The sequence below is a fragment of the Osmia bicornis genome, chromosome 10, assembly GCF_907164935.1.
Source record: "Osmia bicornis bicornis chromosome 10, iOsmBic2.1, whole genome shotgun sequence".
Classification (NCBI taxonomy): Eukaryota; Metazoa; Arthropoda; class Insecta; order Hymenoptera; family Megachilidae; genus Osmia; species Osmia bicornis.
In genome coordinates, this window is record NC_060225.1 from 10,251,596 (window position 1) to 10,268,786 (window position 17,191).

The following is a 17,191-nucleotide window of genomic DNA, read 5'->3' on the forward strand; positions in this document are numbered from 1 at the left end:
ATATAATAAAATTATGATCAAATATACAAAACATTTTGTTCATTAGTATCTGAAAGGTACTGCCTGACATTTAAACAATATATGTATAATATCTACAACACTAAACATTCTTTTTCTTTTAAATGGGATAAAAATAAAGAAATAAAAAATAAAACACGACAATTGTACATCCTTCCAAATTATAAATTGACTATGCAATTTGTATTACCAGTATCAATAAATATTTCAAGTATAAAATAAATGTAAATTATTATTAAAGTAAAATATGGCTTTAAATTATAAAGTTTAAAAAACAATTTGCAAGTTTTTAAAATTATCATCAAGTATTCCAAGCCAAATGGAAAATTAGTCGCGATTTTTGAAAAATTACACAAGTGTTGCTTGGATGAACAATAATAATACTAAATAGTCGCTATCTTAAAATTAATTTTTTCATAGTTGCTTTTTATACTTCTATTAATTTTTCTTTTAACTGGCAGCACCTTGGATTAATGTTAATTTAACATCATTGAAATATTGCAATGTTTTGTGTATCTTCTTGGCATTTTACAGAAACAAGCATTACTATTTATAATTTTCATTATTTTTAGCGCAACATTAATGCATTATTATATTTTTATTTCAGCTATTTATTATGTTAAAAATCGGTTTTTCTAGATATTTCTTTATGATCTTTTTGTATCAAAAAATATTAAAAATTATATGAACATACCTTAGTATAATTCATGCAAACACAAGTATATATATATTACACATATATTCAAATTGATAAAATTTTATGCTATATTTGTGTTCACCTACTTGGAAAATGAAACATTTGTAAAAAATAGATCATTGTTTTTAATATTCAATAAAAATAATGATTTTCTTTTAAATAAAATTCCTTAATATAATTATAAATGAACTTATCAGTCATTGTACATTATATTCTTTTTTTCTATTCATTGAGATTTCAAAAATTTTATATATTTTAACACATATTTATTTATTTATTTATTTATTTATTTATTTATTTAGAAATGTGTTCAAATTGAATATTATTTTTCTGTATCTTGATTAAGATCATTTTTAAATACGTATAAACTTTGAATCCATAGAAAAGTTAGCAATGATATGAGTTCAGCATGTACAGAATCACAATCATTCTATAAAATGCACGTACAGAAGTAACCACAACCAGAACAATCTTAGATATCCACGAGGTTTTTTTTTCCTTTTTATAGTCTATCATTATTATCTTGCAAATATTGTTTCAATTATTGTTTCTTTTTTCTTTTGTCAGGGTGACCACCCAATGGTTTTCTTCTCGAGTATCTTTTGTATCATCTGCTCTTCAATTTTTGATTCATTAAACTGTTTCTTCTCTATATAAACATTAGATTTACACAGAAATTAATTTCCATAAAGTTAACAATAATTTCCTTTTTACAGTAATTACTATAATATTTATGATTATTACATGATAATTATAATATTGTAGTACACGTTCAAATGACAAGATGGTAATGTCCAATGAAGAATTTCCATTGTCAATTTGTTAACTCTTATGTTTATATTGATAATTTGCATTTTATAAATATAGTTTTAATTGCATCTTCACCTTAACGACCCGCATCAACATTATTTCTATCAATCTCATAGAATAGATATCTTGCAAAGCACATGGTAAACTGTATTTCATTTGATAACATTATAACAAGATGTGGTCACCCTGAGAAAGCATGTTGTACGAGCGGCGTGTGCTTTATTCTTTAATGTTTGAAAAGTTATATACCATACATTGTTTCTCAGCTTTGTATTTTTAAGAAAAATGGAACATTTTGTTTCAGAAAATATTTCCTCGGTCGTACAACAGTTTAAGTAAAATATTTCTTATCGCAATACACATGCTTTATAATACTATATACTTTTTATTTCTTTAAATCTATATTAATTGTTTTGTAGTTTTGTTTCTTTGCACTGCAAGAGAATGACAAGCTTAATAATAAACATTTTTCCTTTCACAATGTGTCGAATTGCTCGTAACTGCGCTTTAGGCTACATGCAAACATTATTATACCGGAAGACGGTGTTTGTAATATTGCAAAAATACTAAAATATTTTAACGGGCGTATTTCTACATAATCCTGCATAGCTAAGAGGCGGAAATCGAGTTGACATCAATAATTCTTTAAATAAAATCTGTTCAAACATGAAAGTATCGTACTAATGTTAACTTAAAATATTAAGGTACATTTTATCAGTTGATGCGATTGCAATCTGAAAACATAGCTTCTGTGATTCATTATGTTATGTACTAATAATGCTTCTTCTTTAATGTCTCCAATGATCAAATCATCTATGAAACCATGTTTTCAATTTACCCTCAACATTATTAATTACACATTAAAAAGTTAAATTAAAATAGTGTTAAAACTACAAATGTTAAGAATAGTAATTAATTGCTATTAATATTAATATTATTACTTCCTTCTTGATTCGCTCTATTAACAATTAGACAAGTGTTACACGCGTTGAAATTTTGAGATCAACCAAATGGTATGAACAATTATTAGAGCTTCAATCTCCGTCGCGTCAGAAATGCAGAATTATCTCTAGAAATTAGAAACATTAACAGATCACATTCATTTCTCGCAGAACGTAACTTTATTACTTTCATAAATCTGTTGAAAATGGCACTGATTTTTTTTTTTTTTTTTTTTTTTTTAATTACAGATTGTACCTTGTGTACGTTACTATTTGCTTTTTCTTTAATACATGAAACTAGTCATTAAATGAATCACTAATTGTTAATGTATGAAGAACCAATAAGTCTGGCCTTTCAAAAAACTGTGTAAGAACTCGTGATAGAAATTTACATTATTTTGACACTAGGTATTAATCTTTTACAATATGAGGGTGCAAATGACTGACAAGTTTCTAAGAAGAATAAACATATGACAAATAGTTTGCCATGAATTAAAATGCATCAAGTGTAAAATGCAAGTTGATGAAAGCATGTCAAAATAATGCATAAGCAACAAACAAGTTACATCTTAGTCATTGGAATAGCAATTCACGATTCTTACAAACTTCCCCTTGTAATTTATGATTAATGATTCAAAAGTTGTATGGGCTTGCTCTTATTTTATGCTCGAATGTGCAAGTATTCTTCTTCTATTTTTTTCTTTCTTTTTTTTTTTTTTTTTAAATTGTGTTTTTCATATTTTCTGTTAGACACACTTAATAATTCGTAAAAGATGCACCTCGAAGATTCGTCAACGAGCGATCGCACAATTAAAAGTTTACAGCCTTTCCTCGTATGTAAAATATTTATATTTTCATAAATACCGACATACCGAACGATAAGATCTAAGTAGAGAAATTGTTATTACATAATCACAGTTGTACAGCCATTTGCTACCTCGTATTTAAATACAAAAATGCTTAGATATCAGTACCGTAGAACTCGATCATTTTTTTTCTTTTTACTTTGCGTATGTGTTCCTGTTAATTTCAGTCTGATCAATGTATTATTATCAACGAAAATGGCAAAGGGGGATAAATGGGGTGGGCGAGTCACTATTTGTTAATCGAAGGAAATCGCCAATTAAAAAAAGCTCGTGCAATTTAAATTACATACGAGTTTACAATCTAAGCAGTTTTGCAATACTATAACGGATAATAATACGAATATTTTAAAGAGCATACGTTCACATAATAATTGCAATAACACCAGATACTATAAAATTGGATCATTATCAACAATGTGTCCACGTTTGCATAATGAATGAAACAACGTGTTAGAAGAAGACTGAAAATAGATGATGACGAAGAAGAAATAGTAATAATGTTAGCAGTAGTAGAAAGAAAGAAAAAAAAAAAAGAAACATCCACTATTTTTTGTTTCCCACAATATTGAGCAGTCACTGTAGCAAACAAGAACACATTCTACAATAAATGAAATCAATTTGTTTTTTTTTCTTTTTCTTTTTTTAGTCAGAGTACTATTTATCGGAATTCATATACTGTTACTATATCTAAATAACAAATGCATTAGTCATATATCAAAACTACAAGTGATTAAAGGTGATACAGATTTATAGCAAGTATTCTTTTAGTTATAAATCGTAATATAAATGTTCAGCAAATGTTCTTTTTGTTTTTTTCATTTTGTAAGATATTACATATTACTATTTTACGTAATTCATTATTGTACAGTAATCTAATGATTATGTGTATGTTTTGACGCCTGGAGTGTGCAGATAATTCTTCCTCGATGTTAAGGAACCATCATCTGCCTTTTCTACTACATTGATCACAAATCCTTTCGACAAATGAAATAACAGGCAATCTCTTTTAACGTTCAACTAGTGCATAAACAAACACATTCGCAATATGGCTCTTCTGGCATTTAATAAATGTTTTCTAACACAGGAGAAGAATCATTCGCACAAAACAGAGCATGTAACGTTTTGTATTTTATATTATTGTAACTTGTCAAAAATATATTGTTCAATTTCATCCTGCCCTATTGTTGGTTTTCTTTGTGCAGTGTTCAACCAAGTCCAAATTGATCTTACTCTTAAATACATGAACATACTTTGGTAATCGTTACATTAAAAATATCCACTTTATAAACATATACAATATATATCTTTTATATTTATGAGATTCAATATATTAAACATCGTGTAATACTTGAATGTACAGTACTCTCTTTCTTTACGATCTTTAAATTGAATGAAAGTAGAAAAATTAATTATTACAAAGAACAAAAAAGTTATAGCACCTAAATTTTTAAAGATTCATACATTATACACACGTTGCATTAGAAAAAGAAAAAAGTAATCTCACTGAAACCAACAACTTGGGCAGTACTATATAAATATTCAACTGTATGTTTTCTTTAATACACAGTATTAGCTAATTAATTTATTTTGTTATTCTCCTATTACCCTATTTTGTAGCTAAATTTGTTGCTTTCACAATAATTTATGTTCTTAGTAATAATATTTTAATTGTGTTATTGTTTATAAGTAAAATAGTACATATATTGTATTGTTTATAATATTCAATATTATATATCATTCAGGAATATCTTTCCTAGATTTTTTTTTCACCCAACTCACCGTAATCATAGTATGCTCCAACTTTATACAAAATAACATTGTTCTGTAAGATACTACATATCTCATATATACTGCACAAACAAGTACACATTTGATGTTAAAGCGTAACACAAACTATCTTTTCATTTCGACAATTACTATTCATATTTAAATATAATCTATTAAAGGAGAACATTATGATTACGAAAAGTCGATGAAATTGGCATTCTTTACAAGTACGTTCATCAACAAATTGCTACCATGTTAAAATTGTTTAATCGTCTACTATTTCTATCAGAAGTTGGTGAAAATTCTTTACAGGTAATACAATGATAACAATCTAACATTCATAATACAATCGACGATTTAAAAATGAAACAAAGCTCGAGGAATGGTATTCTTTTTAAGATAAAATATATTCAAAAAGACTTGACAATAAATATTTTTGTTTTCAAACAGTTGCTCTGTAGGTTGTTGTACTTATAAAGAATGCATTTAAAAAACACAATTGAAAAATGCATTATTATAGTGCTAAATTGATTAAATTCTAAATAGTACTTTTGAAAATTGTATCATGGTATGAACGACCCACAGCGAAATCAAGATATTTATATTTTTCTTCACCACATGAAATTGGAATATAATATACATATAATCTATTTATGTAACAGTGTTATTCCGTTTGCTTATTATTCTTAAATTTTTGTCGGTATCGATGCACGTGTCGTTTTCATTTCTACTTTCCTTTCACATTTCTTCCAACCATCATCTCTATATTCGGTGAATCGTTTATACCATGATACACAAAATTGTATTTTTCTTTTTAGTAACGTCTATTATATTTTAATATTAATAACCTGTGTAATAAAAATGGACCTAATAAAAACATTTATTATTTCTTTTTTGGCCTCACTTTTTGATATTAAACTATGAAACTAATCGAAGAAAAAAGAAACACAACAATCAGTTATCATTGTTGAGTGTTAAATAATTAAATAATTAAGTAAAGTTTGCTATAATACCCCTTTCCTCTTGTTTTAATTAAATCAATGTAATTACTTTTGTTTTCCTTCAATCTCGTTTAGACTACTATTATTTGTGTATCTCGTTTGCATCAACAAGATTTAAAAAGGATTCTACAACTATATAAAAAAAAAAAATATATATATATACTTGTTCATTCGCATATGATTTGTGCAGGGTATTATACACATTTTAAAATAATCTTTTTAATTATATCGTAAATATTAAATAATAATAGTCTTCAAAATTGATTATTGTAACATTTTATGTCTATGAGGAAAAAATTTGATAATGTTGTCCTATCTATTCTAGTCAATTATACTTTTAGGCAATATTTTACCTTTTCTTGTTGTTTTCATTATGAATGTATAGTCGTTTCATAATAGTGATCTTTTACCAGCTACATATACGTTTTAAATGAAAATATCCCATAGAGCCGGTATACAAAACGCGTTCTTTTATGCGTTTCTCATTGAAAAAAGCTAATTGGCATGCTCATCTTTAGTTGCATGTCTTAAATATCGAGCTGTAACACGTATGTCACATGTTGGTATCATAAATATAAGTTATTTTCTTTATCTTTTGATTAAATTGAAAAATCCTAAATATTTCGTAATATTTTCTTATACCTAAAATGTAAAAACTTACAACACAAAGATTGAATTTAATCAATTCAATTAATTTAGTAATGTACTTTCGTCGTAAATTACATTTTCTTTTCATTGCTATCACACGTTATTTAATTTAGTGTTTTAATTTCAATAGCAAGGATATAGTGTAATTATATATTATATTATATTATGTACGTGTGTGTATATAATGTATATATTATATATTAAGCATACTTAAAGTTTAAAATGTAACATACTACATGTATAGAAAAGGCGAGAAACATATACAAGGACTAATATTATAATTGATAATTATTAGCTATCCAAAAAAAAAAAGAAAGAAAGAAAGAAAAAAAAGAGAAAGAAATAAAGAATACTTATATAAAAATGTTCACTACTAACTATTATATTCTTCGATGTATCCAAAGTATAAAAATTTTTTTTTTATGAATTATAATTTGAGTATGTATTATAGAAGTTAAAAAATGTGAAAAAAAAATTATATATATATTACATAAGAAAAAAACAAAGAGAATGATAAGAGCGAATATTGTAAGATTCAAAATAATACATGTATCATTTCATTCTTTTTCCTTGAAGCAATGAAATGATTAAATGTATCATTTTACTTACGAATTCCAATTCGTTTCTTTGTTATAAATATGAGCAATTTTATTATTTTGTATAAAAGTCTAGAAATCATATATTCCTTATATTATAATTAGATATTATCAATACTACCTTTCTCAACCAAAGATATAAAATTTGTTAATACTTGTATTATTACCATCAGTACGGGTCAATTGAAAAATCCTATTTAAATATAGCTTTAAATACAATAGAAATATCATCATCTCGCGTGACATACGTTTAACAGCTCAGCAATTGAGGAAAATTATCCCATAACTATTATAAATGGGACATTATTAATCTTTTTTGTTGCGTTTAATTATGGTATTACAATTTTTTAAACAAATATATACTTCAGAGGTCCCAAAAACTTTGTCCATCATTTACGATTATATGTGGTTTTTCTTTTTTCTTTCACGCTAAATATGTTTGTGTAACTGGCACACATACATGTTATAAGTTAATGCTAACTATTCAGCTAGCACCCTGCTAATAAATGTATTTTGAATTATATATTAAATATTTCTTTTCCATTTCAAGATCAATAATATGTGTTCTTAATTAATAAAGGATGTGATATTTCAATCTTTATAAACGGCTAATAATTAACAGTATGACTGTTGACACAAAGTATGACAAATAGAGACTTTGTTAAGTCTTATCACATCCACATTCACTTTGGCGATAGTCAAAAATTACATGTTCGATAAATTTTTTTCTTTTTTGTTAATTCTATTGCGATTATACGTGTACCGTGGTACAAAATTTCTTTGTTAATTGTTCACATTTGTATACCATCGCATTTAAAAACACTGAATTCGCATGAAATTTGTAGTTTACTACTCACATTAAAATTCTGAGAATATTCGTCCTTGTTACTGAAAAAGAGCGTAGATATAACAACGGGCGTTTTCTTTTAACAAAATACTCGGACCTAACTTGTGGAGACAACCGGAGTCTGGCAGTACGGGCACTCGCGTTGATTTGGAGCGCACGTTGAGCAGACCACGTAGTGGTTGCACGGTGAGAGAGTAACAGTGCGATTTTGTTCTTCGCAAACCATGCACTTTGTTGCCGTTTCTCTGTACAGCACCTGGAACGGCAACAACTGAGCTACCTATAGTGTTTCCCCATTAATCGAACGGGGTCGCAAACGTAATAAACATTTACGACTAATTAGAAAGATTGTTGATTTGCTAATTTATAGATGATAGAAGAAAATTGACGAAGATGAGGTAGTTACGGAATTTTAATTCTTTCGCCATCCTCTTCGGATAAAACTAATCATTAGTTGAGAATCGCTTGATATACCAGCTGTTCAAACCGGCATGACAACTTTGTTTTACCTTTTCTATTTCTTCGAGATCCGAACGAAGCTGCGATTGAATTGATTTTAATGCAGCTATCGATAAAGATCTGAGTTCGCTTGTTCTTCTCAAAGTATGAAGGTACGGGCCACCGCTAGAAGCTTCGTTCTCCACCCTCAATGCTTTCACTTGCAACAAGGCCTGTCAGTACACATATACAAGCGAATTTTATATTAAATACAGTAATGATAAACAAGATAACGTGGTAATATAAAGTACCCAATATAAAACATTTTATTTTATACTTAGAATGAGATACTCTAAATACCTCGTCTCTCTGTTGTTCAGCAATACTTGCTTTTCTTTTAGCTTCTTCGCTCTCTAATTGCCACGCAGCACAAGCAGCTCTAGCTTGATTAATTCGTTCGTCCCATGTTGCTAATTGTGCACGGCTCGATGTCAACTCCTCCCTGAGCCTTTGCACCTGTAGAGTATCGTTATCGAACGAATTGGCTTTCCAAAACTTCGTTCACGGTGGTCGATTAAAACTGAAGGAAACATTCTTACCTCGGATAAGGATCCTGTATTATTTGGACTAATCGAAAATGCATTGACCAACGGAGATGCTGGGAGAGGTTGTGTACGAGATGGAGACATTCCTTGATTCGTGAAATCGAATAAACTACTATTAAATCCGCTAAGTTTCGAAGCTGAACTGCTAAGTTGTGAAATGTGATTGCTAAATGGATCTGACACTTGATTCATAAATGGCATTGTCTGAAATAAAATAAAATAAAATATTACGATAATCTTGGAATAACCTTTATCGAGATATATTCAAGAGGAAAAAAGTGATGCTCCCGTTTACCGATTCTATTGAATCTTGATGAGAAAATCTGGACCCGGTGAGGAAACCAGCTGAGTGTAAGTGTTGAAGTGGACTGGACGTTGATGGCGAAAAATTAGTAAGAACAGAACGTTCAGCCATTCCAGGAATATTAACTGGAGCTGAGCTTCCCAATAATCCAGAACTTGCTAGGCCTGCTGATATTGAATTGCTAATTGGTGAATTAGTATCCCTATGAATTGATTCTACTAAATTTAGGGGATCATCTAGATGTAACTCATCTAATGCATTTCCTAAAAATATAACAGAAAAAACAACAGATAATACGTGTAACGAAACCAAAACCGAACGGAACCAAGTCCAAACTGTGTTTTCTATCGTTACTTCAAATGTAACTCACCTACTACAGATTCAACGGTATCATTTGGATAAAATGAACTTGAAAGTGGTGAAACGGTAGTCGCTAATGAATGACTGCCTAAGGTACCATTCAAACTGTAAGCAATGTATAGACTTTGTTTCTGTTGAGCTTTTTCAGCTTTTGTTAATAAAGGATCACTATCTATAGCAACCATTTGTTTTCGTATTTCACCCTGTTAAATATATTTGTCAAATTAAAATTAGCGCTGCACCCGTCGTCGTCGTCGTTAACGTATTCAAAAACTGAACAGCTAAAACTTACAACTTGTAAAATAGAGTTTGGATTGTAAAGTATGCTCGTTAACTTCTGTTGATTGGAAGTATTTACAGTGTTATTGGAATTAGAATTATGCAGTTGAGCACCAGGAGCTTTACTGTGTGAACTGTTGCTACCAACGCTACTGGTACTTGCCGATTCTGATACTTCACCACTTCCATTCTGTAATTTAAGCATATGATGGTGTTTATAGTCAAGTACCTTCTCTCGGTGATCGTTTCATTAAAAAAACTTACACTGCTATCGCTAAGTGGTTTATCTTTTTCATGAACACGCTTATCGGGTGGAAGAGCGTTGCTGAGAATATCTGCCAGATTGGTTCCACAATCTATAGGTACCGCCATGTCCCTCGCCAGGCTCATTTCTTCTGTTGGCAACACTGCTCCATCAGCACACCATACCAACGTCCCAATATATCAATTTTGAGAAGCAATTTTGAACGCTAAGTTTATCGCTTACAAAACGCCTACGTTTTCAAAATTATCAAAGGCAAATGCTTTTACACCGAAGCAATATAAGCGGTCCGATTTAAGTTAGTAACTCGGAAGTTTGCATTATTCGAATTTAATCACGTTAAATTGCGTACTAAGCGAGTAAAAATTTTACTTAAGGCCGGCGAACAATCGTAACCCGAACTTTATCAACTTACTAAGATAGTAGTAACTGTTTTACGTACGATTTATGAGGGTAAACTCACGGTCAACATGTGCAAAAGCACAGAAGACTCCGCGCGGACAGTAACCAGCTTGTTGGACATCGTTGCACTTTGTGGATTTGTAGATTTCAGGATGGAACTGTTGTTCTGTACGTGTGTGACAGTACGTACAAGCATCACCTTGTTCGCAGTTCCCTGGCTCACCCCATTCCTCTCCATGCTTTACATTAGGACACGGTGTTGACCTAAAATAAAACATAATTATATGTAACAGGGTTCACATAATTATCTCTTTTGTTTATAGATTATACGTATCATTTCTTACCTATACTTGTACTTGCGTGGGCTACGTCTTTTATCCTTACTATTGTGATATTGTGGACAAGCATAACCTTGGCGACAGAGTCTTGGTGGACGTTTACATGGTTCTGTTTTATAATTACTGAGTACATAATTTGTATCCTGCCACTTTGGGTCTTCGTTCATCAAGTTACGCTCCTTGTCAAGTATGTTTGGTCCGTTAGAGGATGAATTGGGATCTGAATCTGGGTTTTCCAACGCTTGTATCTCTTTGATGTCATAGACAGGAGGGCGAAGATCGTGATTGCCATGTGCAAATGCACAATGAGGTCCATTCTTAACGCAAAATCCACGTGTGTCCGTGTCATGGACACACATGCAAGTTTTATAATAGCGTAGGTGATAGCGTCTTTCTGTATCGCCAGCGGTGCGATGAAGAAATGGACACCTAAATAACAATAAATAATAATGTTAATTATTTTCAACATAAAATGCTTCGTATTACTGTACCTAATTAATTTCATGATATTGAAAATTTAAAATATTTTCTTTCAGTTACTATTCCATAGAATTGATTTAATGTAAATAAAATAAGCAATCGATTGAAGTAAGAAAAATAAAAAAAATAAAGTTTTGATTCGTATTACGGAAGAAAATAAAATCTTTCTGTGCGATATCTTTTGCCATAATAGTTTCAATGTTTTGTACGGTGCAGCAACAAGGATATTACCACGTATGTATAATTCTTTGTTGCCACCATGCCACCTAAGAGAAAATCAATATCAGTAGGCGCCTTTGTTTGGAAACTCGAGGCACTGGATATTTTGGAGGGAAAACCGATCGCGGATACTTCTATCCATATGTTGTGTCCAAAATAAATATTCTATATCGCTTATCGCCTACTTTAAACGATTTACATTGTCATGGTAATAAAATACGAAGAAACTAATTTCTTTTAAGTTTTCAATTTGTATCATTACAATCGTTTGAAAAAAATATCAATGTTTATCAACTTACTAGCAATTAATAACTGCAATATCATACAAGTATATATCACAATAAAGATTACGATAAGTGTATTCACGCACGAGTTAATTATCAATTAAAATAACGCTTACAATCTCGTGTTTTCGTGGAAAAAAAATTCCGATAACAGTTACGAATTAATTTAATGTATTTTTAAAAATATACTTAAGCGTGTACGTAATTTCCTTTTTAAGAAAAACGTATACAACTGAACGCGGCACAAGTTATATACCGTGAGTTGATAAGAAGTACAGTGAAAACTTTTTCATTCATCTAATCTTGACTAGCGATAACGCAGAAAGTTGAACGTAGAAATTATTTATAAATATCCCTGGTGTTATTTGGGATCGAATAACAACGGTTCTCAAAATGTTAATGAAACTAGTTACATTTTACGTTACTCTTAGGTAAAAACATTACATAATTATGACCTCTTGCAGCTGTACATAAACAAACCTTCGTTTATATAATTTAAATGACTGTAACCTACATTTCTATGTATTCTCTACACGTCTACCTATCGCCAAAAAGAAAAGAAGTCAATAACCTCACTGTTACATAAATATCTTTGCCTTTCATTTTCCCAGTTGTATTTTTAAATGATAAACAACTTAACGTTTTCTATTTAACCTGTGATGTATTTTCAAATGGTTAATTATTATTAATTGAGAAACAAAATGTAACGGAGATGGACATTATAAACATGGCTACGAAAGAAATTATAGTTACGATGGGAATCCATAGAGAAATTTCTGCTACGTTAGTAGGGTTATCTATAATGGATGACAACAGGTTAGCAGCCAACGATAGCTATATTCTGTCACGAGCAATGGCGGTTACGAATGTATAACCCATACTACGTTCACGGGAAGGCAAACACGAATCGTTTTAATCTTCAACTTCAAAGTAATTGCAACATATACATATTACGTCCAGGAAGAAAATAACGGTTAAATAAGCGATGACTAATTTCCTCTTCGATGTAACCTTTTCATTTTTTTACCTCGCGTCCATCGAATTTAGGTCAAATTCTCACCGCGACAAGATTCACGTATGTAACTCTATGCAACAATCAAATCTGAAAATTCTAAAAATATCTTACAAAAGTTTTTTAATACAAGCCTACATGTAAATGAGGATAAAAATACAAATGTAAACACATTGATCGATAATAATGGAATACGTAAAAAAAAAAAAAAAAGAATAAAAAAAAACAAAGATGGATGATAAAAAGCGGGGAATCACAAAATTGTGTTCCTATACACAGAAAGGGGAAAAATGTGTCTCATCGTGCGGGGCAGCCTTAGTCCAAAATAGTGGCTATGAATAAGCGGAAGATTACGATGAATTATGCAATTCCCAAAAAACACGTGTCAGATGAATAATAAATATGATAAATATGCGCTTAACCCATTAATATCCAGTTACATATACGGAATATTTTGTTTGGCATTTTAAATAAATTACAATTATTATTCGTCTTGGCAACTTTGTTATACGCCACCAACGTTTTAAGCGCGATCTATTCTGTTAACTACCTAATTACCTTTTAATATGTTTTCGACCTCTGGAAATTAATGGGTGAAAAATAAACGTCTTCCATGTTTTTTTTTCCTTATTCTACGTATGTATATCATGATTATTAAAATACATTACAATCTATTCGTACAATGTATACGGTAATAATTGTAGTAAATAAAAGTGGACACAAAATGAACACATGGGGAGATCTTTGCGAGATGCACGTAAATAGGTGAAACTATTATGGCTACGTTTACTACTTCCATGCTGCTTTCTCGCTGTATACAAAATTCAGCATGCGAAAGTGCAGCAATGTAATTTCTATATTACATCGGCCGAGTATATATGCATACACGCATGCACGCACGCACGCGTGTCCTCGAAAATTACGTCGAAATTGGCCTGTTCTTCGTTACATAGGTTATTCTCGACGAGACGAGAGTTACGTCGTTACGCATTACCACGCAGATGCGCGTTACAACACACGCGTGTCAACGACACAAAGAAACACGACGAAGATAGTTTTTTTTTCCTCTCCCTTAATATATACACATTTATTCCGAACAATATCGAGGTGTGATTTCATTCATGCTAGAAACTGATTTGCATACCATTTCCAGGCATCGAAACGAAAGGTTTACGTTTTGATAACAGATTATACTTTTTTAATACGTTCATGATATGCGTGTATACGTATATACGCGGTAGTAGTAGTAGTGGCAAGTAGAAAAAAAAAAATAATAAAATAGGTGTAACCGTATGTTTCGTGCAATGTTTCAAAGCAATAAAATGAAGAATAATAAAAGAAAAAAAGATCGTCGTCGAGGACTGCGACACGACAAATCGATGCATCTGACACGAAGATAGTATTCACCATCGGCCGGATACTCTAGCGACGGAACGATCCTCCGTCAACGGAGAAATATATAATTTATCAAGCGTTAGATAAACTTACTCGTCTCCATCTGGACATATGCCGGTGGTCTCATCGTACTTGGTGCAATAATTATCGGCGCTATAGTTGAAGGTGCGGTCCCTCTTTCTCACCGGTCTGCGCCTCCGCTGGTTCATAAAGTGCCAGTTGAAGCACGTGAAGGGTCGGTGTTGTGTGCATTTGCGCTGTATAAAGAGGGGACATTGTTCGACGCGAAATTCCTTCAAGTATCTGGAATGCGAATCCACAGAGCTACACATTATTTCGTGGCGTTTTTTGACGCGCGCGTCGATGCCGCGCTGCTCGCGGCCCTCCCTCTTTTTCCGTTCTCTTTTCTTTTTTATTATTATGTGTATGGTATTTATTTATTTACGTATACGTATTATTACTTTCTTTTCTCTTTTATGGAATTTTCGTTTTATATTCACTCCACTTTTCTTTCCGATCACGCACTTTATTTTTTGGCCTCTCTGATTTTGATCTCACTTTTTTCTCACGTAGCACGCGACCGGCCCGGCGGGCGCTTACTTACGTGTAATGATTCGCCTTTTCCGCCTGAGCTGTCAACAAAGGTTTAGAGTCGGACTTCATCTTGGACAACACAACCGAGCTACGCGCGCGCACACACACGGACGTACAGGCGAACGGCACTCTCTCCCGTCTCTCTCGTCTTTCTCGTCTTTCTCGTCGTCCTCGTCGTCGTAGCCGTCGTCGTCGCCGTCGCTTAGTCTGTTTTTCGCCCCTTTTCCCCGCTAAACCTCTACCATCTATCGGGCACGGAATGCAGGACATAGGGCGCGCACGGCGCAATACACATTATATGCGCCTCGACTATCCAATCCTTGTGCTCCCTTCTGGTCACGTGATTGTTCCTCTTTCAAGGTCATTGATGTTTTGGTTCGCTCACACGTAAACACGCACTCTTACCAACGCCGGTATTATGCCTGAAAAATCATTCGACACTCCCTCGAACGACTCTTCTTTATTTTTATAACCTAAAATGCTTTTTAATTCTTTATTTCTTCCAAAAGGGAAAAATGAAGGATGTTGAAAATGCAACGATCGATTCTTAACGCTCGACCTCGATCGAGTTCCGATTCTGTGCTACGTTCTCACTGATGTCGATTCTGCAACGTGTAACCGTGTCTTTTGCAAAAACCGACCACCTCTTGATTTTCAGATATCTTTTATCCATTAATATATCTAATTATTATTATGTTTTCCTTGCAGTAATATCTTCTTCATAAATTACTTCCTACAGCCTTCAGAAATGAATTTATGCATGTTTGTATACATTTTTTAACGGCTTATTCGTTATCCAATAGGCAACTGTTTTTTGTCGTTCAAACACGTTTCATTTTCATATTTCACTTTTTTCTTTAATTCTATGATACAATAAAAACTGTTTACACTTTAAGAGATCGTAATTTTCTGACGAATGCTTTTCTCAATTTCTATTAGTTTCTAGAAATATGAAATCATAGCCACGCATGGATATGACTAACGCGTTTATTTTCTTCATCGTAAAAATACGTCGCTGATTATGTAGTTTTAATAATATCAATTTTATTCACACTCACTTTCACTCCTACACCATCCTTATTTCAAACTACATTATTTCTTTGATCACTGATCTTACGCATTTCACAACTTCGTCTTCCTAACACAATCTTGTATATCATGTATATCAGAGGCACCTTTACTTGTCGTCAATATAAGTTGTCATAATAAATGTTACGCGTATGAATTATCTCTTATCGCTTTTTTATAGCGATCTCGATTCATATTTAGACACCTGTGTTGAGTACGGTCAGCTTCAATATATTTTATCCTTTATGACGATTGTCTAAACTCGTCTGACCACGTTTCGTGATTTTGTAAACCGCGAATGTGCAACGTTTAACACGACCTTGTCGCGCACCACCGATTTCGCTTACTTCCCCCTCTTCCTTGAATAAAATATGATATATCCTGTATTTTATCAGTTGTTAAGGCTTATTGTTCTTTAAATAAACATTTTATCAATTGAGTGGCATTTGTTGTATAACTTTTTATGTCATGCATCTTCTTTTGCGTAAACTATTAGAAAATTTACAATTTCCGCTCAAACAATATGTATATCAGGAAATGCCATCTTTCTGAGCATGCGCAATTATGGCTTCTTAAGGCGTCAAATTTTATGACCAATCAAAATAAAAATACGCAACAAATTTTATCTATAGTACATGTCAATTGAATCATTATCATTTTTGTTGCATTTATTTAAATAAAATTTAATGAAACCCTTTTCATGAAAATATGTTAATTCATCATTAAATTGTAAATTCGACAATTTCATGATGGAAGTTTGTACAAAATAATTAAATGGGTAAAGATGAGAGATTATCAATTTTTCTTTCATCATATTTATGTTTAATGTGTACAAAAACGTAAAGAAATGCAGTAATGTTAAGGAAAATGTCTACATACAATCATTTCAAATGTATAGTTGATAAGGACACAATTTAATTGTATTATAAATAAAAATCTGCAATGAAATATAATCCCTAC

General features: G+C 31.5%; 1 protein-coding gene across 8 annotated transcripts; it reads right to left on the reverse strand.

Moving 5' to 3' along the window:
- Positions 1–1,738: 1,738 nt before the first annotated feature.
- LOC114873450 (RING finger protein unkempt homolog) lies at positions 1,739–17,027 on the reverse strand. Of its 8 annotated transcripts, none has more exons than XM_029181805.2 (12): positions 15,174–17,027; positions 14,663–14,872; positions 11,186–11,608; positions 10,903–11,105; positions 10,442–10,569; positions 10,191–10,367; positions 9,909–10,101; positions 9,530–9,801; positions 9,229–9,438; positions 8,990–9,145; positions 8,701–8,862; positions 1,739–8,447 (listed from the first exon to the last, which is right to left on the reverse strand). In XM_029181805.2, exons 1-12 carry the CDS (start codon positions 15,431–15,433, stop codon positions 8,289–8,291), a joined length of 2,553 nt encoding a protein of 850 aa, XP_029037638.1. In that variant the 5' UTR covers positions 15,434–17,027; the 3' UTR covers positions 1,739–8,288. The 8 variants fall into 8 exon arrangements, with proteins under 8 accessions (XP_029037638.1, XP_029037636.1, XP_029037634.1 ...); XM_029181803.2 differs by having other exon boundaries at positions 10,442–10,572; XM_029181801.2 differs by having other exon boundaries at positions 10,442–10,584.
- Between the last annotated feature and the right edge of the window lie 164 nt (positions 17,028–17,191).